General features: G+C 46.4%; 2 protein-coding genes across 2 annotated transcripts in view; one reads left to right on the top strand and one right to left on the bottom strand.

Annotated features, from left to right (window-relative positions):
* RAB11FIP3 (RAB11 family interacting protein 3) overlaps nucleotides 1–24,010 on the bottom strand; it is a gene marked incomplete at its 5' end in the record, with an annotated part of 83,710 nt that extends 59,700 nt beyond the window's left edge. Inside the window, one exon of the mRNA XM_049639135.1 lies at nucleotides 23,492–24,010. Within this exon, the coding sequence (XP_049495092.1) occupies nucleotides 23,492–24,010 (519 nt within the window). The remainder of the gene's footprint in view (nucleotides 1–23,491) is intronic.
* Nucleotides 8,441–9,469, top strand: LOC125928620 (60S ribosomal protein L35-like). The gene is made up of 2 exons (XM_049639354.1): nucleotides 8,441–8,540; nucleotides 8,973–9,469. The coding sequence occupies exons 1-2, from the start codon at nucleotides 8,441–8,443 to the stop codon at nucleotides 9,290–9,292; spliced, it is 420 nt and encodes a 139-aa protein (XP_049495311.1). The 3' UTR covers nucleotides 9,293–9,469.
* Nucleotide 24,011: the final 1 nt, after the last annotated feature.

Raw genomic sequence — 24,011 nt, 5'->3', positions numbered from 1 at the left:
GAGTGAACCACACTGAGAAGGAAGAACTCTCACAAAAGGGCTTTTTGTTTCCCACAGCAAAAAAATCCAGCCTTGTTTCTCCAGGGTTCTAGTAAAGTAAACCAGCACACCCCATGCTGGAAAGACAGGGCACTGTGTAAACAAGTAGGGGGAGGGCAGCAAGGAGCGGGTGGGGAGGGCAGACACTTGCACAGGTCACACTCCAAACCACACCCAACAAGAGAGACCGTCCACCTGTCCCATTCTCCAGAGAGCCACCCAGCAAAGCAGGCTCTTGCCCACAAGGGGTCACTCACAGGCACTGCCCTTGACACCCAAGCACAGATGCAAAACACCTTCTGATCACACCTCTGTGCCTTCTAGCAGCTCAGCAAAACAAAAAAAACAAAAAAAACAAAAAACAAAACTCAGCTCTGCTTCTGATCCAGAAACAGAAATCCATGAAAGCATCCAAACGCCTCCAGTGTGACCGAGCTGAGTGGAAGGGATAGCAGCTCCTGAGCACAGCCCAGGACAGCCTTCTGGAGAATTATCAAAGTCTCCAGAATGAAAGGGGAAAAAATTTCTTTAATTCACAGCCTGTGCACCACACCAATCCTGTCCCCCTAGTTTCTCCCCCTTCACACCGACTGGGCCCGAGCCAGACAGGGGACAGGGCCCCGCAGGGCACCCTCCACAGAGATAGCTCTCACCAACTATCTTTCAGGCCTCCTCAGAGCTGTTCATCAATCAAGCCCCCAGGTCTGAGGTTACAGTCCTCACCCACAACACAGTGTTCAATAAGACCCACACAAGAGAGGCACCCACACCCGCTCCAAGTTCAAGTGCTCCCGCCTGCTCCGGGAGGCCGGCTTTTCCGTCACCGCTGCATATTTCTCAGCCTCACAGAGGGGAGGTTCCGCCGCACTCCTCCTGCTCCTGCCCCCAGAGAGTAGGACTGAAACTGTGGCACAGCTGGGCCCCTTAGTCTGTAGCTCCTTGGTCAATTCTGTGTGCGGCCACAACTCCAGAGGGGACACTGCAGCACTGCCTGGGGACGCGCTAGGGTTGCAGACTCTCCAGCCCCAGCCAGGCCTTGCTGACAAGGGATGGGGATGCAGAGGGAGGGGGTCAGGCCCAGTCCCGGATGACTGTGGGGGATGAGACAGGGGACAGGGCTAAAAAAGAGCCAAAGATCCTTTTCACATTTGTAACTTCCATTTGTTTACATTTGTAACTTCCATCACCATCCCCAAAGCCCCCCCAAGACACAGACTGGAGAGAGTATCGACCCACTTCAAACAGTAGCGTCACACAGGGGGCTCCAACTGCAGACTGTGAACTGGAACCCAGGTTCCCCGTTCTCTAAGCACACAAGTCAGAACTACACGCCTGATCACCAATCACTCAAAGAACGTGTCACTACATGGTAGGAAGAGGAATGGGGCCTGCGTGGGGGGAGCCCGGCGTGCGCCTGCTCAACAGCAAGACGACAGCAGGACGACAGCGCGGCTCAGGGCAGAGCACTCCAGCCTGGCTGCTGCGCCAGTCCTGGCTCACGTTAGGGTTCATGTACACGAAACCAATTCGCGGCAGAAACCAAGCAGTGTCAGCTATGAGGGAGTATTTCATTACTATTTCAGGTATTCTGTCACTTGCCTACATGCGGGCCTGTAAATTAACGAGCAGCACTTTACGGGGGGCTGGGGGGACACGCAGAGAGAGAGATTCATCCCAAGTGAGAGAACACTCCCACTGCCAACAGAAACTGGGGAAGATTTCATGTCCTGTGGTGTACATTTCTGGAACCTTTGTTTTTTTTAATAATGGACAAATGAGTATGACTTTAGCTATGAGGAATATCAACCCAAGTTTTCCCCATCCATTCTTTTTTTTTTTTAATTTTTTTTTTTAATTTTTTTTTTAATGTTTATTTATTTTTGAGACAGAGAGACAGAGCATGAACGGGGGAGGGTCAGAGAGAGAGGGAGACACAGAATCGGAAGCAGGCTCCAGGCTCTGAGCTGTCAGCACAGAGCCCGACGCGGGGCTCGAACTCACAGACTGTGAGATCATGACCTGAGCTGAATTAGGACGTTTAACTGACTGAGCCACCCAGGCGCCCCTTTAATGTTTATTTGAGAGAGACAGAGAGAGAGAGAGCGAGCAGGGGAGGGGCAGAGAGAGAGAGGGAGACATAGCACTGAGCCTGACACGGGGCTTGAACTCACAAACCCACAAGATCATGGCCTGAGCTGAAGTCAGACACTTAACTGACTGAGTCACCCAGGCACCCCTGTCTTCCTCCATTCTAAAGGAGGCTGGATAAGGAAGAAGGTGGGTGGGTGTGGATAGAGTGCCTGTTCTCACCTTTTTATGCCCTGCCTCACCTCACAGTCCCCAGCTGTGCCATCAAAGACACAAGGGAGCCTCCCTCCCCATCAACAGACTTCTCCTGATGTGGCTGGTCTCAGGCTCTGACATGTCCAGAGGCAGCACACCACCTTTTCAGAAGGCAGTCTTTCTTGACATAAAAGATAAAAAAAAGTCTCAGGGTACTTGGTGGCTCAGTCGATTAAGTGTCCGACTTTGGCTCAGGTCACGATCTCAAGTTCATGAGTTTCAGCCATACGTTGGGCTCTCTACTGTCAGAGCAGAGCCCGCTTTGGATCTTCTGTTCCCTTCTCTCTCTACCCCTCCCCTGCTTGTGTCCCCCACCCCTCTCAAAAATAAACAATTTTCAAAAAGATAAAAGCGTCTGGGGAGCCTGGGTTGGCTCACTCGGTTGAGTTTCCAATTCTCAATTTCGGCTCAAGTCATGATCTCACAGTTCATGGGTTTGAGCCCCGTGTCAGGCTCTGCACTTACAGCACGGAGCCTGCTTGGGATTCTCTCTCTCCCTCTCTTTCTATTCCCCTCCCTTGCTCAAGCTCACTCTCTCTCTCTAAAATAAATACTAAATAAAAAGACTGTGATAATAATTAAAAAAAAGATTAAAAAGCCTCACTGTATCTTCTGAAAGTCTCTGTGAGGAAGGCACATGTCTGACCTCAGAGGCAACAGGCAGGAGTCTGGGGGCAAGGCAAGGTGCTCTCTTCCAGCAGAAAAATTCTTTGGGAAATTAAGATTGCCACCCAGGCCTACAGAGAACAGGAAGGAGGAGGACACTGCCTTGGTCCCCCTCGCCTGGTAAGCAGTTTCACACACCCCCCCCCCCCCCCGGTGGCATCCACCTCAAGCGTTTTAAGCCACTTACTCAGTCTTCAACACAATGAAAAGAAACACAGAAACTTGTGGTCCAAAAACATTCTAAGCACTTTCCAATTTTGGAAACTATCTACAAGTTCACCAGGTCATGTAATATATAATCTACTAATAACATAAGATAAAAATGTATAACACATAGCCAAGTAAATACACCATGTTTTTACAGCATGCTTACTTTTAGGAAATGAAATACTGAAAATGCTACTCACACCTACAGAAACAGGAACACAAGATTCCTAAGAGGTAGGATAAATACTTTTCACACAAAAATTAAATAGAAATCAACAAAAGGGGGAAAAAAATAAGGAGTGATCTGTTCAAAGGGTCCTAAATAACCAGACATTGCAAAAACAAACACACAAAAACCACAGACAAGAAATAGAGCCTCCCTTTGTTTTTTTTTTAATGTTTATTTTCAAAAGAGAGAGAGAGAGAGAGAAAGCACACAAGCGAGCGAGCATAGGGGGAGCAGAAAGAGGGGGACAGAGGATCTGAAGTGGACTCCTGCTGAAAGCAGACAGCATGATGCGGGGCTCAAACTCACAAACCATTAGATCATGACCTGAGCCGAAGTCAGACACTTAACTGACTGAGCCACCCAGGTGCCCCAAATCTCCTTTTAAAAGTTAGAAAGTACTGGGGCACCTAGGTGGCTCAGTGGATTGAGCACCCGACTTCAGTTCAGGTCAAGATCTCAAAGTTCAAGAGTTCGAGCCCTGCATCTGTCCCTCTCTCTGTCTCCACCCCTCTCCCACGTGCACCCTTGCGTTCTCTCTCTAAAATAAATAAAACATTAAAAGAAAAAGAAAAGTATTTACTCTTCCTACCCCAATTCAAACAGCCCCCAAACCATTAACTCCCAGGAGGCAGGAAACGTGTTTCCTAATTTCTTTTGGCAACTCCCATAAAAATCCAGCCCAGAGCTTAGTGCCCAGTCGGCAATCAGCAACACCGACACATGGTGTCAGTAACCCCAAGCCACCCCAGGGCCTAGTTCTGGAGTCACAAGCCACAAATACACATGCAGTGTTTTAAAGTTCCCCTAGGATGTCCAAAAGGGAATTAAAGTCCAGAGAACACGGCTTTGCACACAGTGAGCCCTTGATCAGGCAGACTTCTTTAAAGAGCACTCCCCAAGGGGTGCCTGCCTGGCTCGAGCAGAAGAGTGAGCAACTCTTGATCTCGGGGTTGTGAGTTCAAACCCCACGTTGGGTGTAGAGATTGTTAAAAACTAATAATAATAAAGAAACCTTTAAAAAAGTGTGTGCGCGCGCACACACACACACACACACACACACACACACACACACAATAAACTAACATCACTCCCCAAATGTCAGGAAGGGTTTAAGTGCTATACCTGCCTGGTTCATTGCTCACAACCACCTGTGAATCAGGTTCCCCTAGGGTCCTCATTTAAAAAATTTTTTTTAACATTTATTTATTTTTGAGACAGGGAGAGACAGAGCATGAACAGGGGAGGGTCAGAGAGAGGGAGACACAGAATCTGAAGCAGGCTCCAGGCTCTGAGCTGTCAGCACAGAGCCCGACGCGGGACTAGAACTCAAGGACCGCGAGATCATGACCTGAGCTGAAGTCGGCCGCTCAACCGACTGAGCCACCCAGGCGTCCCGGGTCCTCATTTAGAGAGAGGCCTACAGCAGCTGAGCAACATGGGAGGGCCCCCTTGCCTATCTTAAAATAATTACGGCCCCCTGCCCCTCAGCCTTCCTTCCCCCTGTCACTCCCTGCATGCCCTACACCTCCTGCTGGACCCTGTCGATGGTGTTTTCCCAAGGTGTCCAGTGGGGTCTCCGGATGGCACCAGTGGTCACTGCCGGCTGGTTTCCAACACCACTCTCCACTTCTCCCTTGCCGACAGACTTCAATCCTTCTTTAATTCATCTGACTCAGTAATAAACAGTCAGGAGCACTGCTCCATGCCAGGCCTGCCAGGCACCTTCGTGGCACGTGGGTGGGAATGGAGACAGAGATGACAGATAGGAGAATAAGTAAAATATGGAATCTGTAGACAACACTAAGCTAGGGAGAACAGTAAAATGGGGAAAGGGGAAGTGGCAGTGTTGGAGGCAAGGGGGGGTCCCAGCAGGGAAGGCTGACTGTAGCCAGGTCAAGAGAGCAAAGCTGACTGGTCTAACCACTGATGCCCACACTCCTCACACTCAAGGTGAATGCTGCATCCCTGGCAGCTCTCTTGGCAATGTTGCTGCTGCTACAGGCCCAGGGACAGCACTTGGGGAGGCACTGTTCAAGCCAACTGCAATGCCTCCAATCCCCCGACCCCCATGCAGTGCAGGGACCTGGCTGGAAAGCACCTGTGAACTGGCATGGCTAATGAAGGGGTGGGGGGCCGGTGGACCCAGGAAACCGCAGGGGAGTTTCTTAAACAGAGACAGAGAGACGGGGTCCTCTTTCTACCCCGGGACACTGGAAGCTGCAGCCACGACCATGAAGAGAGTGGCCAGCATGCTGAGTGGAACAGGCAGGGTCGGATGTGAACGATGTTGTCAGAAGTCACGTACCTACAGCTCGTCCTGTGTGAGGGGACTGTGCTGGGGTCCCGACTGCTCTCCCCCATCCACTCCTGTCCTCTCCTAACTGGGCCCTCTCTCTAAACAATAGATCCTATCACCTACCCCTCTCTCAGAGACTACAGGCCCGAATTCCCCAGCAGGTGCCGAGGTCCCTGCCTCTCCACCCCTCCAGCTCTGTGCCCTCTTTCCTCCCACACAGGCCTCTCCCCACTGCACCTACACCTGGGACCCTCCTTCCTCTGCCACCCTTTGCTTCACTAATTCTACTCAGCTTCAGAACGTCAGCTTAAGAGTTACCTCAAAAAAAAGAAAAAGGAAAAAAAAGAAAGGGACTCCCCTGAGGGAAACTCCTAACTAGGTCGGGCTCCCTGTTACACAACCTTAAATAATCTCTGCTTTTCTTTCACAGCACCTGGCAGTGCTGGCAGTTACCGAAAGGACAGGAAGCATGCTGCTCTGGCGTATCATCTGTCCCCAGCACCTATGACACTGGCTGGCACGAGGAAGATACTCAATAAACACCACCATGCACATCTGCTGAGTGAAACAAAGCCCAGATCTGACTCTAAGGCCCCAACGACACCACTGTGCTTCCCTGAACGTACGCGACATCTCGCTGAGGGTCGGCAAAGACCTCACATAGACACAGGAGTGCCACTGCCAGCGTGGCATCGGCCATAGCACCTCACTCCTCAAAGAACAGCCCCCACACACTCCACTCCCTAGCACATCAAGTGTGACCACTTGGGGCCACGCTGGCCCCTGCAAACCGAATAGGGGGAGGAGACGCAGGCAGCAGGCAGCTTCTCAACTCACAGTTTCAGGGACTTCACTCATTCATTCGTTTTATTTATTTATGTATTTATGTATTTATTTGAGAGACAGACAGAGACAGAGACAGAGACAGAGAGAGAAGGAGGGAATGAGTAGGGAAGGGACAGGGCGGGGCAGGGGGAAATCCCAAGCAGGCTCCACACTGTCAGCAGCTCAGAGCCCGACACGGGGCTCAAACCCATGGACCTCACAATCATGACCTGAGCCGAAATCAAGAGTCAGATCCCTAACCGCCTAACCGACTTGAGTCCCCCAGGGGACCCTCAGGGACTACATTTTAGACCAGTAACAGGAAACTTTTGCTGAATCAGACGAGGGATTTCCCACAACACAGCCAAGGACGCTCTGCCTCCTTCCTCTACTATGCCACAGAAAAGCTCTAAAATGCTAAGAAAGCCTTACTACACTTCTTCCAAATACCTCCAATTCCGAAGCCCAAGACAATAACCTCAATCTTCCCAGCACAAAAATTAGGTCTTGCTAGAAGCTGTGACAACTAATCTGTACAGCTGGAGGCATACAGGCATTACTCCTGGTGGAGAAAACAAACAATAAATACCTAGTACATCCATGTGATGGAATATTCTAGAGTTACAAAAACCTCATTTCATGCATGTGGACTTTGTCAAAATGTGAAAACTTACACACACACACACACACACACACACACACACACAAAATGCAAGATAAGGAAACCCAAACCAAACCATTTGTTGGCACAGATTTCCCACAGACAATAATCAGGGGAGAAGGGACAGGGGCAGCAGTCTGTGTCCCGGCACTGTCCCCTAGCTGTGGGACACTAGTAAGTCCTGCTCCACCCACAACACGGACAATGGTGAGGCCAGGGAGACAAGCACTGAGCCAGTTTTGACAGGCGCACATGCAGGATGTCGAGGAGAGAAATGGCCTTAAATAGAGTTCAACGGAATGAAAACCCGGGTTTCTCTCCACTCCCTCCTGGAAGTCCACTGGAAAAACACTGCTCCAGAGGAGAGACGCTGACCTTCTGGAAGATGCACGGGGATGGATAAGTGGGCACTCACTTAGAGCAAAGAACACAGTAACATAATGGCCACAGAGAGGATGCCAGATGACCAAGCAAAGTGCAGGAAGTAGAAAGGGCATCACGTGTCGTACCTGACAAGAAAAGCCCGGGTGAATGTCTGACATGGAACCTCAGGCAGGATACGGACTCAGGACAGACGAGCAGAGGTGCTCCAAAAGTAGACACCAGGCTGGAGGTGAGGAGACAAGCCCCAGCATGAGAAGAGGGGCCAGGACACAACAATGGAAGTCCAAGAGTTCATGCTGACTGGTGAGATCCCCAGCAGACAGGCTAGCAAGAACTATTGATGGGTACATGGAAAACAGAACACGTGAAAATGTCAACTAATGGGGTGCCTGGGTGGCTCAGTCGGTTAAATGTCTGACTCTTGGTTTCAGCTCAGGTCATGATCTCGAGGTTCGTGGGATCGAGCTCCACATCAGGCTGTGGGCAGACAGTGTGGAACCTACTTGGGATTTTCTATCTCTCCCTCTCTCCCTCTCTCTCTCTCTCTCTCTCTCTCTGCCCCTCTCCTGGTCATGCTCACTCTCTGTCTCTCTCAAAATAAAAAACCATTAAAAAACAATGTAAAGTGATTCCAGGTGAAGCTGAAGTTTGCATTAGGCAGGAAATGTATTCCTGGCACACCACATGGGGCAGTTGTGGAAATTATCTGCAATTAAAACAAACACAAAAGGTCTATTCAATCCGCATTAGGATTCACTACATTGAAGAACAGAGGAGACGGAAGGGAAATATGCGGGTGTACCTTCCCCAAGAGAAACACAACAGCAACTATCTAAACCTGGGGGACAGAACCCGAGAAGGAAAAAGCCAGGAGTCCAGGATCGGGAAAGGCAAGGAGACCACAGCTACCTCCTGTTGTGCAGCGTGCAGTACCCCATTTGACTTTTCAAACTACACATGATAAAAATTAACATTAAACTGAAATATAACATTAAAACAAGTACCAGAAACGAGCACAGCAAGCAGAAGTTACAGAGCAGCAAAGGTGGGCCAAGGTGCACGTGGACTTCCCTCTCCGAGTCCTGGCTTCACCTCTGCTTTTCTACCAAACAGAAAGCAGTGAGGGCAGAGGGCAGCCCTGAGGCCTCCTGAGGGGTCAGCAGAGTGGGCCCCAAGTAAACATTTGTGAAATTAATGTCGGAGTAAATACAGAGTGAGGAAGAGTGATGTTCAAATGGAACTGGGTCTTTAAAGAGACGCAAACTCTCTCTTCCATTGGCAGCGAAGGTGGAGGGTGCAGACGTGGCCAAGATTAAGGTGAGGCAAGAAGGGGGAGGAGGAGGTGCTTAGGCAAGCAGCCGAAGACTTAAAGGTGGAGCTGTCCCAGCCTCGCGTGGCCAAACTGACAGGCGGCGCGGCCTCCAAGCTCTCCACGATCCGGGCTGTTCGCAAATCCATCACCTGCATTCTCACCGTCATCAACCAGACTCAGAAGGAGAACCTCAGGAAATTCCACACGGGTGAGAAGTACGAACCCCTGATCTGCGGCGCAAGAAGACACGAGGAAAACCCGAAGACCAAGCAGCAGCAGCAGCGGACAGAGCAGCTGCACCTGCTGCGGCAGTACTTGCACAAGGCCTGAGCGCTGGCTTCAAGAGAACACAGGGGCGCCCGGGTGGCTCAGTCGGTCGAGCAACCGACTTCGGCTCAGGCCATGATCTCATGGTCTGTGAGTTCGAGCCCCGCGTCAGGCTCTGTGCTGACAGCTCAGAGCCGGGAGCCTGCTTCGGATTCTGTGTCTCCCTCTCTCTGCCCCCCCCCCCCCCCCACCCCCACTCACGCTCTGTCTCTCCACCAGAAAAGAATAAACAATAAAAAAAAAAAAAAAAAAAAAAAAAAAAAAATTTTAAAAAGAGAACACAAACTGGAAAAATAAAAATATAAAATAAATAGATGCAAACATTTCAAAAGTCTCAAGATCAGCAGCTCTCTGGCCGTGAACCCAGGACAAGGAGCAGCAGCATCACCAGGAACTGGTCGGAAACACATCTCGGGGTGCCTGGGTGGCTCAGGCTGTTGAGCAACCAACTTCAGCTCAGGTCATGACCTCACACTCGTGAGTTCAAGCCCCACACCTGGAGCCTGTTTCCAATTCTGTCTCTCTCTCTCTCTCTCTCTCTGTCCTTCTCCCACCGGTTCTCTCTCTCTAGTAAATAAACATTTTTTTTTTAAGTTGAATAAAATTTATGTGCCCATCTTTAGGAAAAAAAAACAAAAAACAAAAGAAAACATTTCTTACCAGATCCCACACCAGACACCCTGGGCTGGATGTAGAAGCTTTCACAGGATCTCTGGTGATCCTGATGTGTGCAAGCATGTGAGATCAGGCAACAAGTCTGTCACTTCAGCAGTTAAGACACCTGTTCTCAAAGAGTGTTCAGGGGTCCTAGGGACCATGACTGTCCTGGGTGCTCTGCAAGACCAAATGAGGTTCATGACACTCCAAGACCTTCTCTGCTTTCTTCTCTCTCACTCTCACGAGTGCACAGCAGGGTTTTCTGCAGGCCACATGACACATAGACTGCTCACAGAAGCAGATAGAAGAATCTACTTCTCTTCAATTAAGCCAGACATTTAAGGGACTTGCAAAAATGTAAAACAATGCCACTCCTCTCACTATTTTAGGAAGCATTTTTCATTAAAAATGTCATTGATGGAGGGGGGGGGCGCGTGGGTGGCTCAGTCGGTTTAGCGTCCGACTTCAGCTCAGGCCATGATCTCATGGCTTGTGAGTTCAAGCCCCGCATCAGGCTCTGTGCTGATGGCTCGGAGCAGGGAGCCTGCTTTGGATTCTGTGTCTCCCTCTCTCTCTGCCCCTCCCTCGCTCACACGCTGTCTCTTGCTCTCTCTCAAAAATAAATAAACATTAAAAAAAATTTTTATTTGAAAAAAATTTTTTTTTTTACATTTATTTATTTTTGAGACAGAGAGAGAGCATGAACGGGGAAGGGTCAGAGAGAGAGGGAGACACAGAATCTGAAACAGGCTCCAGGCTCTGAGCTGTCAGCCCAGAGCCCGATGCAGGGCTCGAACTCACGGACTGTGAGATCATGACCTGAGTCGAAGTCGGTCGCCCAACCGACTGAGCCACCCAGGCGCCCCCCAAATTTCTTTTTAATCAAAAAAAAAAAAAAAAACCATGTCATTGACGGGACACCTGGTGACTCAGTTGCTTAAGCATCTGGCTTCAGCTCAGGTCATGATCTCATGGTTTGCAAGTTCCAGCCTGGCATCAGGCTCTGTGCTGACAGCTCGGAGCTTGGAGCCTGCTTCAGATTCTGTGTCTTCCTCTCTCTGCTCCTCTCCTGCTCACACTCTCTCTCTCAAAAATGAATAAATGTTTAAAAAAAAATTTTTTTTAGGGGTGCCTAGGTGGCTCTGTCAGTTGAGCATCCAACTTCGGCTCAGGTCATGATCTCACGGTTCATGAGTTCGAGCCCCACGTCGGGCTCTCTGCTGACAGCTCAGAGCCTGGAGCCTGCTTCGGATTCTGTGCCCCCCACCACCCCTCTCTCTCCGCCCCACCCCTGCTTGTGCTCTCTCTCTTTCAAAAATGAATAAACATTAAAAAAAATCTTTTTTAATAAAAAAATAAAAATATTTTTTTAATTTAAAAAAATGTCATTGATGTTGGGGTGCTTAGGTGGCTCACTTGGTTAAGTGTCTGAGTCTTAATTTTGGCTCAGGTCATGACCTCACAGTAGTGAGATCAAGCCCCATGTCAAGCTCTGCACTAAGCATGAAGCCTGCTTAAGATTTCCTCTCTCAGGGCACTTGGGTGGCTCAGTCGTTTGAGCATCTGACTTCAGCTCAGGTCATGATCTCACTGATGTTGAGTTCCAGCCCTGCGTCGGGCTCTGTGCTGACAGCTCAAAGCCTGCAGCCTGTTTCAGATTCTGTGCCTCCCTCTCTCTCTGCCCCTCCCTGACTCATGCTCGCTCGCTCTCTCTCTCTCTCTCTGTCAAAAATAAATAAACATTAAAACAAATTAAAAAAAAAAAAGATTTCCTCTCTCCCTCCTTCCCTCTGCCCCTCCCCTGTGTGCTCTCTCAAAAACAAATTGTCATTAATGTTAACATGTAATGGATTAATATTTAATTTTTTTTAATGTTTATTCATTTTGAGAGAGAGAGGGAGATCACAATGTACAGTGTCTAAGACAAAGAGTTTATGAACCAGCAGTCCAGGGCTTTAACAAGCCCAGCAAGGACTGACCATCACTAAAAGGTCACAGTACATAGTTAACCATATGGTTAACATATTTGTGGCATAAGCACAACCCAAACCACAAATCCAGTTTTACTGTACTTTGTTGATACCTAAATCCACAACAAAATGACCTCAGGACTTCTACGTGCAACACCCCATCAGAGACACCTCATTCTCTACAACAGCATCTAACTGAACATTTTCACACCCAGACAAAATGCAAAGCAGAAAATACATAAAGTTACCCTGCAACAGGAAATTAATTTTTAGACACCCTAAGTATTTCAAAGCTCCTTTCACGTATTTATTCAAACATGGATTTATCCATTTGAATAATGGGAGGGAGGGAAAAAGAGAGCTCTTTATAAATTTCGTTCTGAGGGAATCTGTACACTGGACAAGATATTTACATCTCTTGGGGAAGCACCATCCATTCATAAATAAGGTTTCAACATACAGCTATTGTTAATTTCCCATTTCAACCCCTGTGTCAAAGGAAAGGGTCCTTTCATACCTTGTGTAACTGTCAATCAATAAATGCTACCTTGGCTGTGAAGTTAATAACAAGTAAAACCTGTGTGCGTGTGTAACATTCCTTTTATTTTTTTATTTTTTTTTTAATTTTTTTTAACGTTTTATTTATTTTTGAGACAGAGAGAGACAGAGCATGAACGGGGGAGGGGCAGAGAGAGAGGGAGACACAGAATCGGAAACAGGCTCCAGGCTCTGAGCCGTCAGCCCAGAGCCTGATGCGGGGCTCGAACTCACGGACCTCGAGATCAAGACCTGAGCTGAAGTCGGACGCTTAACCGACTGAGCCACCCAGGTGCCCCTAACATTCCTTTTAAAACATGTTTGAGAACAAAGGGTTTCAGGGTTATATCGGGTATTGGTAAAGGACACACAATCTAACGTACAGTACAAGATGAAGTACAGGTTATCCTCAATGAACTTCCCATATGGTACTTTCCCTTTTTATTTTGAAGTGAACCCACTGTAAAGTTCAAAGAAGAACACAAAGAACATCTGTATATCCCTCCTCTATATTCAATTATTAATGTCCTTCCACATTTGCTTTGTATCTCTTTCTACACACCTGCACTTTAATTGTGGAACTATTAAAAATAAGCTGCAGAGGGGCACCTGGCTGGCTCAGTCAGTAGAGCATGCAACTCTTGATCTCCGGGTCTTGAGTTCAAGCCCCACGCTGGGTATAGAGATTACTTAAAAACAAAATCATTAAATCTTTAAAAAATTGTATTAAGGTACAGACATCACGATGCCTCCCTAAACCCTTTCAGCGTGTATTTCCTAAGAACAAGGACCGTCCTCCTACTATTGTAATACCATTATGACCACTGATCCCAAGTTCATCTATATTCAAATTTTCCGAGTCGTCCCAATAATGGCATTCACACTTGTTTTGTTTCCTTTTAAACCAGTTTCTAATCAAGAACCAGTCACGAGTTGTTACAATTCTCTCACCTCCTCAATCTAGATGGGCCCCCACCCTTCTTATGACACTGATATTTTCAAGTGTCCAGGCAACTGTAGAATGCCCTACATTCTGGGCTATCTGGTTACTCCTCATTACTTGACTCAGGTTAAGCATTTTTGGCAAGAATGTGGACACACACATCCCCGCCCCCACCACTGTATCCCCTCAAGGGGCAATGTAATCTCCATTACTGGGAAGTCAGAGTTTGATCACCTGGTCAAGGTAGAGTCTGACATATTTCTCCAAATGTAAGGACTTTTTACCTTTGGAATCAATCATCTGTGGAATGACACTTCAGACTGTTTTTGGCAACCACTGATGATCCTCACTTGAATCAATAATTACCTTGGTCATCACAAAACACTGATTCCCCCCACAAAAAAACAAACAACAACAACAACAACAACAACAACAACAAAACACTGATTCTCTAAATCTGTCACTTTCTCCTTCAAAGGCCATTTGTAAGGAACTACGCACCTCCTTTGGAGTGTGACTAGGACTGGTTGTTACTCACTGTATGCCACAGACTTTTTAAATTCGATGTATCTGTTATCATCATTACTCTTTGCTGACACTCCCAATGTCCCAGATTTGCCCACTGGGAACCCATTGAAGCTGCTCCATTTTTGACACGTCCCTATCAATTTTTGAACACTTCCTTGCTTTCTGGTACAAGATAATCCAGGCTCGCATTGAATTTTGCCTGCCCCAAACCTGAAGTAAGTCACTTCTCCGAGGGCCCCTGAGTGCTTTAGTAGGAAATGGTGTTTGTAACCGGTATCTGGGGGGCTAAGTGTCCTCACTGCTACTGGAGTGTCACTGTTCCTAAACTCTTTCAGAAGACAGAGCTAGGAATTGTTTTTTAAATCACGTATTCATACCGATACCCTCAGTTTAAATCTCAAGACAACAGGCTCTCCCTCACCTTTCCTACAACATATTTTTTTTATTTTATTTTTTATTTTATTTTAGAGAGAGGGAGAGAGAGAACATGAGTGGGGGGACAGGGCAGAGGGAGAGAGAATCAAGAGTCAGAGGCTCAACCGACTGAGCCACAGGTGCCCCTCCATAAAATGTTTTTACCTCCTTCCTCCCAGAGAACCCTGGTTCCCAGAAGCAGTACACTTGTTTGCTCTGACATACAGCCAAAGAGATTTCAGAACTTCTATGCTGATCTATCAACAACAAACCTACTTTGTATTAAGTTTCTTTGTAGTTCTTTTTTTTCTTTTAAATACAACCCACTAAAGGAATACAGAGTACTGTGTTCATGACCTGTGAATTAATCTTTCTTACGTGGTTATATTAGTAATTCAACTCACTTTCGGTTTCCTTTGCTCCTATGTGTATTCAGTTTGGTTTATATCATTGTCTTAATTTGTTTTCTTAATATGTAGAATATATGGATGGCTCAAAACTCAAAAATATATAAAAAGGCAGACTCAAACAAGTTTCACTCCCACCCATATATACCTTACAACCTGTCCCCACCCACTTAAGTTTTTTAAATTGCTTTCTCATCTATCCTTCCTAGATTTCTTTTTGCAAAAAGAAACAAATATATACATTTTATTTCCTCTTCTAATTTTGCATTCTTTCTTTCCAACCCCCCCCCCCCCCCCCCACCCACCACCCTGACCTCCTTATAGTCAGATCTTGCTGGCCTAGGCCTGTCCTGGGGCCTGTGAATACAAAAACCTACTTTACCAACTGAGCCACCCAGGCGCCCGCCCCTCTTGCTTGCTTTCTTAAAGTTTATTTTTTGTAATCTCTACACCCAACGTGGGCTCAAACTCATGATCCCAAGATCAAGAGTCACACGCTCTTCCGACTGGGCCGGCCAGACACCCTGAGGTTTGGTTTCTTATTCTGTTTGTCGATTCCCCTTCCTCTGAGCTAAAGTCATTCACTTAGGGTTTTGCATCTCAGATCCCTCATCTTATTTTTCCTTTTTTTTTTTTAATTGTGGTAAATTAACCTTTTTTTTTTTAAGTTTATTTTTATTTATTTTGAGAAAGATACAGAGAGCAAGTAGAGGAAGGGCAGAGAGAGAAGGAGACAGAATCCCACGCAGGCTCTGCGTTGCCAGCGTAGAGCACAGTGTGGGGCTTGACCCCATGAGCTGGGAGTTCATGAGCTGAGCTGAAATCAAGAGTTGGATGCCTAACGGAGGCATCCTTGTTGTGGTAAATTAACTATTTTTAAGTATACAGTTCTATGCCATTAAGTACATTTACGTTGTTACACAACCATCACCGTTATCCATCTCTGGGACTTTTCCAACTTCCCCAACTCAAACTCTCCCCATTAAACACTAACTCCCCTCCAGCCCCATTCTCCTTTCCAGCTATGTGGTCTGACTCCTCTAGGAGCCACCTAGCAGGGGAATCACATAATAACCATTCTTTCTCACCACAAATTATGCATTCTACTTTGTACTTTCTTTCCACTTACTGCATGTCGGACATCACTCCCTACCAGTTTGTAGTAATGCCCCCCCCCCCCCATCTCTGCAGCTGCACAGCTCTGTTTCCTGAACAAACCTCAGTTCACTCTTCCTGGATGGACATTTCAGTTGTTTCCATATTTTACTCACAGGTAATGCTGCGATGAATACTGTGTGCACCTGATATTTTTATCTGTGGAGGTACATCCTCGGGGTAAATTACTAGAAGTGGGACTGTTAAGGCAAAAGGGTCAGTACGTCTGCAGATCCTGCAAATTCCCCTTGATAAGGGCCGTGCCACTTTGCACCCTCCCAGCAATATGAGAGCATGCCTATTTCCCAACAGCCTCACCAACAGAATGTGTTCAAGCTTTGACATTTTTGCCAACAGGATGAGTGAGAAATGCTATCTAAGTGATTTTAATTTGCATTTATCTGTCTCATCATGAGTGAAGCTGAGTATGTTTTCATATGTTTCAAGACCATTTGTGTATCTTTTTCTGTGGGATGTCTTCACATCTCCATTTTTCTACCAGGTTGTCTTTTTTTTCCCCCTTTGGCTTTCAAGAGTTTTTACATCAGTCTTTTATCTTGTGTTTTTAAAAAAACTTACTGAGACCCCTACTGGAGAACACAGTGGGGCCAAAGAGATGTGTTAGGCTGGCTATGCTCTCTCACCTTCTAGATGAAAACCTGAGGTTCCTCCACAGATATGATCAGGGAGACCAGGGACTGGACCCCACACTTAGCCCATAAACATGATCAGTGCTCTGAGGAGAACCAGAAACTGGCTACGCTCTGCTCAGACCTCACTCGAAACTCACAGCCTTCTACCATCCCTCATCTGTATTTCAAGTTAAAAAACATTCTCTCAGGTCATGATCTCACGGTTCGTTGAGTTCAAGCCCTGCATCGGGCTCTCTGCTGTCAGTGCAGAACCCACTTTGGATCCTCTGTCCCTCTCTCTCTCTCTGCCCCTCCCCAGTACACAGTCTCCCTCTCTCTCAAAAATCAATAAACGTTTTAAAAAATTTCTCTCACTGGCTGAACTTTTTAAAATGTACTTTAGCAGGCTTTCAAAGGAAACACTAATGTCTCTAGTCCATGTGGACTTTTAATTCCTTTCATTATGGATAATCTATTAGTAAAATTTAAATTACATTTAACTTTTAAAAATATGACTACTCAAGAGTGCCAGACTGGATCAGTCAGTAGAGCATGCAACTTTTGATCTCAGGGTTGTTAAGTTTGTGTCCCACGTTAGGTGGGTATTTTTACTTAAAAATAAAATCTATTGAAGAATATATCTATATATTATATATATATATATATAATATATAGATATATTCAGTTAATGAGTCACTGGCAGGCAGCTTAATCAAACTGTTTACAAAACACCCCTAGGTTGCTCAAGACGGTAAAATGCTAAGCACATTGTTTTGTTACTGACCCAATGATTTAGGGCAATAATGGTCCTTAAAGTGCTGAACAATTCCTCCTGTCTGAACATATAAACCACCTACCTATAAACAAACTTAGGCAGCCGGTACCACACATCAATCATAATCTGAGCTGGTTAAAGAGAAGTGAGAACAGATTATGTGAAATGAAAAAGAACAATGAATCATTAAAGCCTCTGATACAACAGCATAAATTCCCAATCCCATGGAACTCTAGCTCAAAACAGAGATCTTAACAGACAAGCTCACTTTTGACTACAGCAGGATGATTTAGCTTTCAGCACAGAAGGCTGTAAAACTTCTGTAAACTTTTTTTTTAATTATCCAACAGAAGAAAAAGTAAAATAGATCATTTAACAAACTAGAATTCCAGGAGCTGTATATTCTTAAATCCTTCTGAAGGCATGGGTCTTTAAAAAATTAGCTAGATCATAACCAGAGTAATACCAACTTGCCTAAAACAAGCATTAAATATTTGGACAGAAAAATAAAACTGTACCCACAGAAAAAATTTCTTTTCCTCCCTAACCATGATACTGAATCATTTCTACCACTCTCAAGAACTTTCAAAAATTACAGTGCAATTCTTTTCACCAGGAAGCTCTCAGAATTACTTATGTTATTAGACATGGATGAAAGCACCATCCCACCTAGTAGCCAACCTTTAAGAATTACAGGCATTTTTAATATGCATTTTTCCAAATATCCACAGAAATTAAGTCTATTTTCGATAAGCGTCTGAACATGCTAATTCAATATTCTATAAAAAGTTCCTCAGAAAAATCTGAGTTTCTTTAGGTGTGTTTTTGTATTTTGATCTAAAGCCTTAACTGAGTCAAAATAAGACATGTAAGTATTTTATCTTTAGGGTGTAATTTTCTATTTCTAAAGATTGTAATAAAATTTTTACTAGACTCTTTTTTATATGGTTTGAAATTTGTGATACATATACAGACACTACTTTCCAAAGTAAAATCAGTAAACATAACAGAAAATGTGGCCCGTACCTCAAATGAAACCAAGCCCATCCCCACCACTCACCCCCTTCTACAAATATACCTCCCCAATACACACACTACATATACATATACATACAAATACTACAACTAATTTTTAGTATTTCCTTCAAAACTTTTCCACATGGACAATTTTCACAGTTATAATAATGGTATACAATTCATTCCATCAGAAGCACTAATCTAAATTACTTTGGTAACTTTGTAATAACCACTGCTAAGGACCACATAATAGTCTTCAGTGGATGCCTAACTCTTGTGTCTGATATTTCAATTTTAACTAATGTTTGGACCCTGTTTCTGGAATTGAAACAAATAAGTATTTGGAAGGGAAGCAATTCATGAGCCTGGTGTGCTTTACAACATTGTCTGTGCGGTCTACATGGAATTAAATTCTTCCTATATGTCAGTTTCTGTGTGGGAATAACGCCTAACAATTCTGAATCTTCCTGGAAACAAGTAAACTGGTATCAGAGATCTTTAATTTCAAAAACAGGTCAAAAAGTGGGTTCAGAATAACAGACATGGGAATTACACCGTTTTTGTACAATGAAGCATTCATTACATATATTTTAATTTACATTTAAAAATTTTAAGTAGTTACTCTGGGTGGTGAAATTATAGGTGGTTTTTATTTTCCTTATTTTGCTTACTGATATGACTTAGTCTCATGTTTTTAAACAATGAACATCTATAAAAATAATTTAGCTTTTACCCACTGTGATCTCAATTGTGTACAAAGCTCTGCGTATGTGTGTGCTTGTGTGTACAAAAAAGTCTGTAGGGAGATACACTAAAATGTTAGTGATATTTTTTCTCAGGAAAATAGGATTATTGGTCACTTTTTTTTGTTTTATCTTTTACATTACTTTGTTTTCACAATTTTTAATAAGCATGTGTTACTTTTATAATATGAAAAAGATGCTTTTAAAACACTAGCAAAATTGCCTGTGATCCAAGCACAGAAAGGGACCTCATCTGCCTTTTAGTAATTCATCCAACACACAGACCCAGAAGTATGCACGCACACCCCACACCAGCTCCCACATGCACCTGCTCACACACCGGCATTCATTCTCTCTCATGTACACAGATACACCCACACTCAAATTCAAGGCTAGGAAAGAAACCAGGAAGGACACTGAGGCAACTGAAAGGTGCGGCCGTGTCTCTAGTGACTTCCAACTGCCCTCCAGCAGCATGGCAGGAACAAGAAGCAGGGAGACCTGAGCATCAACGCTTCCTTCAGCAGCCTACTCATGCAAGCACTGAAGAGGACAGTGCCTACAAGGTCAGTGAAGGGCATTCAGTGTTTCAATGTGTAGGTACTCTGGAAAGGATCAGTAACTATTAAATGTAAATGCTGAAGTGAGTGTAGTAATAAACATGAAGATAATCTTTACAGTGGTAATTAATTCCTTTCAAAAGTAAAGCCAAAAGAAACCAATCCTTTCTTACAATACTCTTGGAATTTATTTTGCCAATTCTGTTTTAGGATGAGTTGCTAGTGGCTACAAAAGCATCAGCCCTCTTAGTATGAAGGGGTCATGTCAATGAAGAATCTTCAGAAATGGTTGAGGCCTTAAAAATAACCTATTCCACGGATGCCTGGGTGGCTCAGTCAGTTGAGCGTCCTACTTCGGCTCAGGTCATGATCTCACGGTTCCTGAGTTCGAGCACGTGTCAGCTCTGTGCGGACGGCTCAGAGTCTGGAGCCTGTGTCAGATTCTGTTTCCCTCTCTCTCTGCCCCTCCCCCGCTCATGTTCTGTCTCTCTGTCTCTCAAAAATAAATAAATGTTAAAAAAAATTGTTTTTTGGGGCGCCTGGGTGGCGCAGTCGGTTAAGCGTCCGACTTCAGCCAGGTCACGATCTCGCGGTCCGTGAGTTCGAGCCCCGCATCAGGCTCTGGGCTGATGGCTCGGAGCCTGGAGCCTGTTTCCGATTCTGTGTCTCCCTCTCTCTCTGCCCCTCCCCCGTTCATGCTCTGTCTCTCTCTGTCCCAAAAATAAATAAAAAAACGTTGAAAAAAAAAATTTAAAAAAAAAATTGTTTTTTAAATAACCTATTCCAACTTCACGACTAGTGCCTATGAATTCCCGCCTCAGTAAGATACAACCAGAAAGCTCCACTACAGTCCTTTTCCTCCTTCCCTCTGCTGATAACTAACACTGTGTTATGTTACACCACACCTGATCTACCACCCAGATGATGTAAGGGGAGCCAAACACACCATGACATTACTAAAGAAAGAGGGACACAAAAGCCTTCTGTATTATAAATAGGAGCTGCTTCCATTAAAAATTCAGATAATCAGCTTAAATAATTTAAAATGCTTCCTTCATAAACAGATTATTCAACGTGCTACCTTTGAAAATTTGACAATAATCAAGATAATGAGCTGCTATCATCAAAGACCATAATGTGACCAGGGTAAGAGTCTCATGCACTCAATATTTTGAAATCTCAAGGTGGAAAGTACAAAAACTTATCGTTATTGCTCTTATCCACCTTATCTGTTCCTAGGGTTTTTTTTTTTTTTTTAATCACAAGTGTTTAAAAAAAGAATCCTTATCTTTTAGAGACACGCTGAAATACATACAGATGGAATCTAATGTCAGGTGTGCACTTCCCACACAGTGTGAAAGAGGGAGCTGACAGATTAGCCAAGACTAGAGCAACTGGGGCGGGGGGTTTCACTAAACCATTCCCTCTATCTTTGAACATGTTTAAGACTTTTCATTTAAAAGTTTAAAAATATTCATCATGAGGCAGAAATCTTCACTTTTCCTCAAACGACTTCACTATCAGAAAATACTTCTTTTCTTTGCTCTTCTATAATGCATTCTGACATCAGACTTGGAAAAAGCAATCCTGAGTCATAATAAAGGCTAGCAAAGCTTAAAGCTTACACAGACACAAAAATCAACCTTTCGTTACTCCGTAAATTATCTGCTCCAAAACAAGAGCTCTCCTCCACCATCCCAGGAAGTCTGTCCAAGTCAAGCTGAGATCACACCCAGCACAGTCTGGGCCAGCAGACCAAAGGGGCAATGCCACGAGCGATCTCCGGATCCTCGCCCATTCCCCCAAACCCCAAGTCGTCTGGCTTTGACGCCAAATTTAAAATTCCACCAGGAGCTATAAGAGCAAAGAATTTTGACTCATTTCTACTCTGTGATCACAAGAAAGCTCAACCCCAAATAGCACCCAAGTTTTTCCCACTGTGATAGACAAGGACAATTACAAAAGGCGCTTCTCAAATGAAACGGATTTTATGGCAGTTAGTAACACGAAACTTTGTGGAAACACTTTGAGCCACCAAATCTAGTAAGGTGAGAGCCACCTAAAGATTACGACTCAAAAGACCTAGTGAGAGTCCCTGCTGGAGCACTGACAATCTGTCAGGTCTTGGGAAAGTGATTCATCCTTCCTGGGTTTCCGGTTCCTTACCCGTGAAGTGACATGAAAACCACCTGCTTACCACCACTTCAGAAAAAGGCAGTATTCCAGTGAAAACATACACGAGCTTCACACGAGCCACAGAGTCAGGTTATGGTAACAAGATCAAATGTTGTATTTCTCTAAAATCGCTGCTTGGTGTAAAGAGGAAGGGTATGTTTGGGGAGGAGACACATGGCACTAGTCACACACACACACACACACACACACACACACACACACACGACAACCAAGGATGCCGAGGTGTCCTCCAGCCCAGTGGCATGAAGGAAAAGCATCAAAAGAAACTGAACAAGGGGCCCCTGGGTGGCTCAGCCGGTTAAGCATCAGACTCTTGATTTCGGTTCAGGTCACAATCTCATGGTTCGTGGGATCAAGCCCCACATCTGGCTCTTCGCACCGCGCGGAGCCTGCTTGGGATTCTCTGCCTCCCTGCTCTCAAAATAAATACACATACAAAAGAAAAGAAAAAAAAGAAAAGAAAAGAAAAGAAAAGAAAAGAAAAGAAAAGAAAAGAAAAAAGAAAAGAAAAGAAACGAAACGAAACTGAACCAGCAATCACAGTCCACGCTGCCAATACAGGAAAATGCCAGTCCTATGATGTCTCTGTGCCAGTGACACAGAGACACTAAGAGATGGGAGGCCCATCCTCAGCAACGTCTTCCAACACAGAGCTAAATGCAGGCAGGACACTGACGCCAACGCTCAGGATGCCCACAGGGACGCGCACCTCTTCCCGGGCTGATTCAGGACCCAGGTCTTTACAGCTCAAGGCACGCTGTGGATACTCAGGGGGACACATGGGTCCCCTATAAAGGTTCGTAAATGTTATAACTGACACCCTAAACAGCACGGTGTCAACTTTACCTCTTTTCTTAGAAACCTCTAGCCCTAACCCTAACACCCACTTACCAAACTCGTGCACGTGTGAGAAGTCAATAAAATGTAAAAACTGGCAAATCAACCTTGTAGGGACTTCCCACGACTAAGTAAAGTCTTTAAAAGCGGACGCCAGTAACCTATGGGATGTCAGAACACACAACCCTGACCTAAACGTCCCTAAGTGCGAGACACGGGGAGGACAAACCTTGAGGCCCACCTTCCTCCGGAGCAGCCGCAGCCCTGGAGGCCGGGTGGGCCCACTGACACACGGCCCTGTGCATCCTGGTCACCCGTCTACACCGCTCACCTCCTAGAGGGGCGGAGTTCTCCAGTCTGCACTGCCCCACCCGGCTCTAGGGCCCATTCCCTTCCCCTGGGGTGTATTTCCTTCCTTCGGACACAGAGGGTTAGACACGAAAACTCTGAGCGACCACGGTGTCCCGAACAGTAAACCACGGCCCAGGAGGAACACTGCCAACCACGCACGGTGAAGTAACTGTGCTCAAAACAGGTGTCCATCAGCGTGACCCTCGGCGGCGGGAAGGGCCGGGGGCATGTCCCCACGCCAGAAGCGCCTCTCCGTCTGGGAAAAACCAGCTGGTGTGGTGCGGGGCGGGCGGGGGGGGGGGGGCGCGCAGGGAGAGAAGGTGACTCCCTCGAACAGAAGCTCCTGGAAGGCAGGAAAGGAAGTCCAGGGAAATTCAGGCAGAGCCGAGCAAAGAAGTCCCGAAAGGAGAGCGCGGGCCGGCCGGTATGAGCCGCTCGCTCCCCGACCACGGCTGGGCCCGGGCGCGCTCGCCTAGTTACCTGCTCTGCCCCGTAGACCGTGGCGAACTGCACGAAGTCCTCGATGCGGACGAAGCCGTCTCCATCGCCGTCCAGGGCATCGAACACGGCTCGCAGGCGGGGGCCGTCCTCCGGACACGCCGCGGGCTCGCTCGTTAGGGGGCACGTCTGGCTGAAGTCCGAGGGCCGGTCCGCGTCCTCGGGACCCACCTCCAGCGTCAGCTCGCCCACCGAGGCCGAGGGGAAGCAAGGGAAGAAGTCGACCTCGGGCCTCCTGTGCTGGCTGTGGCTGAAGCCGGGCACACGGAGGCAGGCGCTGTCCGGGAAAACCGGGGGGCCATAATCCTCGGGCTCTGCAGTCCAGGACAGAAGCGGGCCGAGCTCTGGCAGCTGCCGGTCGGGTTCAGGCTCGGGGTCCGGGCGGGCGGCCGGGCCCGGCAGGAGGTAAGAGGCTCCTGGGCCCGTGGCCAGCGCCCGGCCGCTCTCGGGGCGCGCCTCCGGGCCGGCGGGCTGCTGCCGCCGCTCCCGCCCCGGGGCCCGC

This window comes from Panthera uncia, chromosome E3 (genome assembly GCF_023721935.1).
Source record: "Panthera uncia isolate 11264 chromosome E3, Puncia_PCG_1.0, whole genome shotgun sequence".
Lineage (NCBI taxonomy): Eukaryota > Metazoa > Chordata > Mammalia > Carnivora > Felidae > Panthera > Panthera uncia.
The sequence above is the reverse complement of the archived record's forward strand: the minus strand, read 5'-3'. Positions and strand labels throughout refer to the sequence as shown.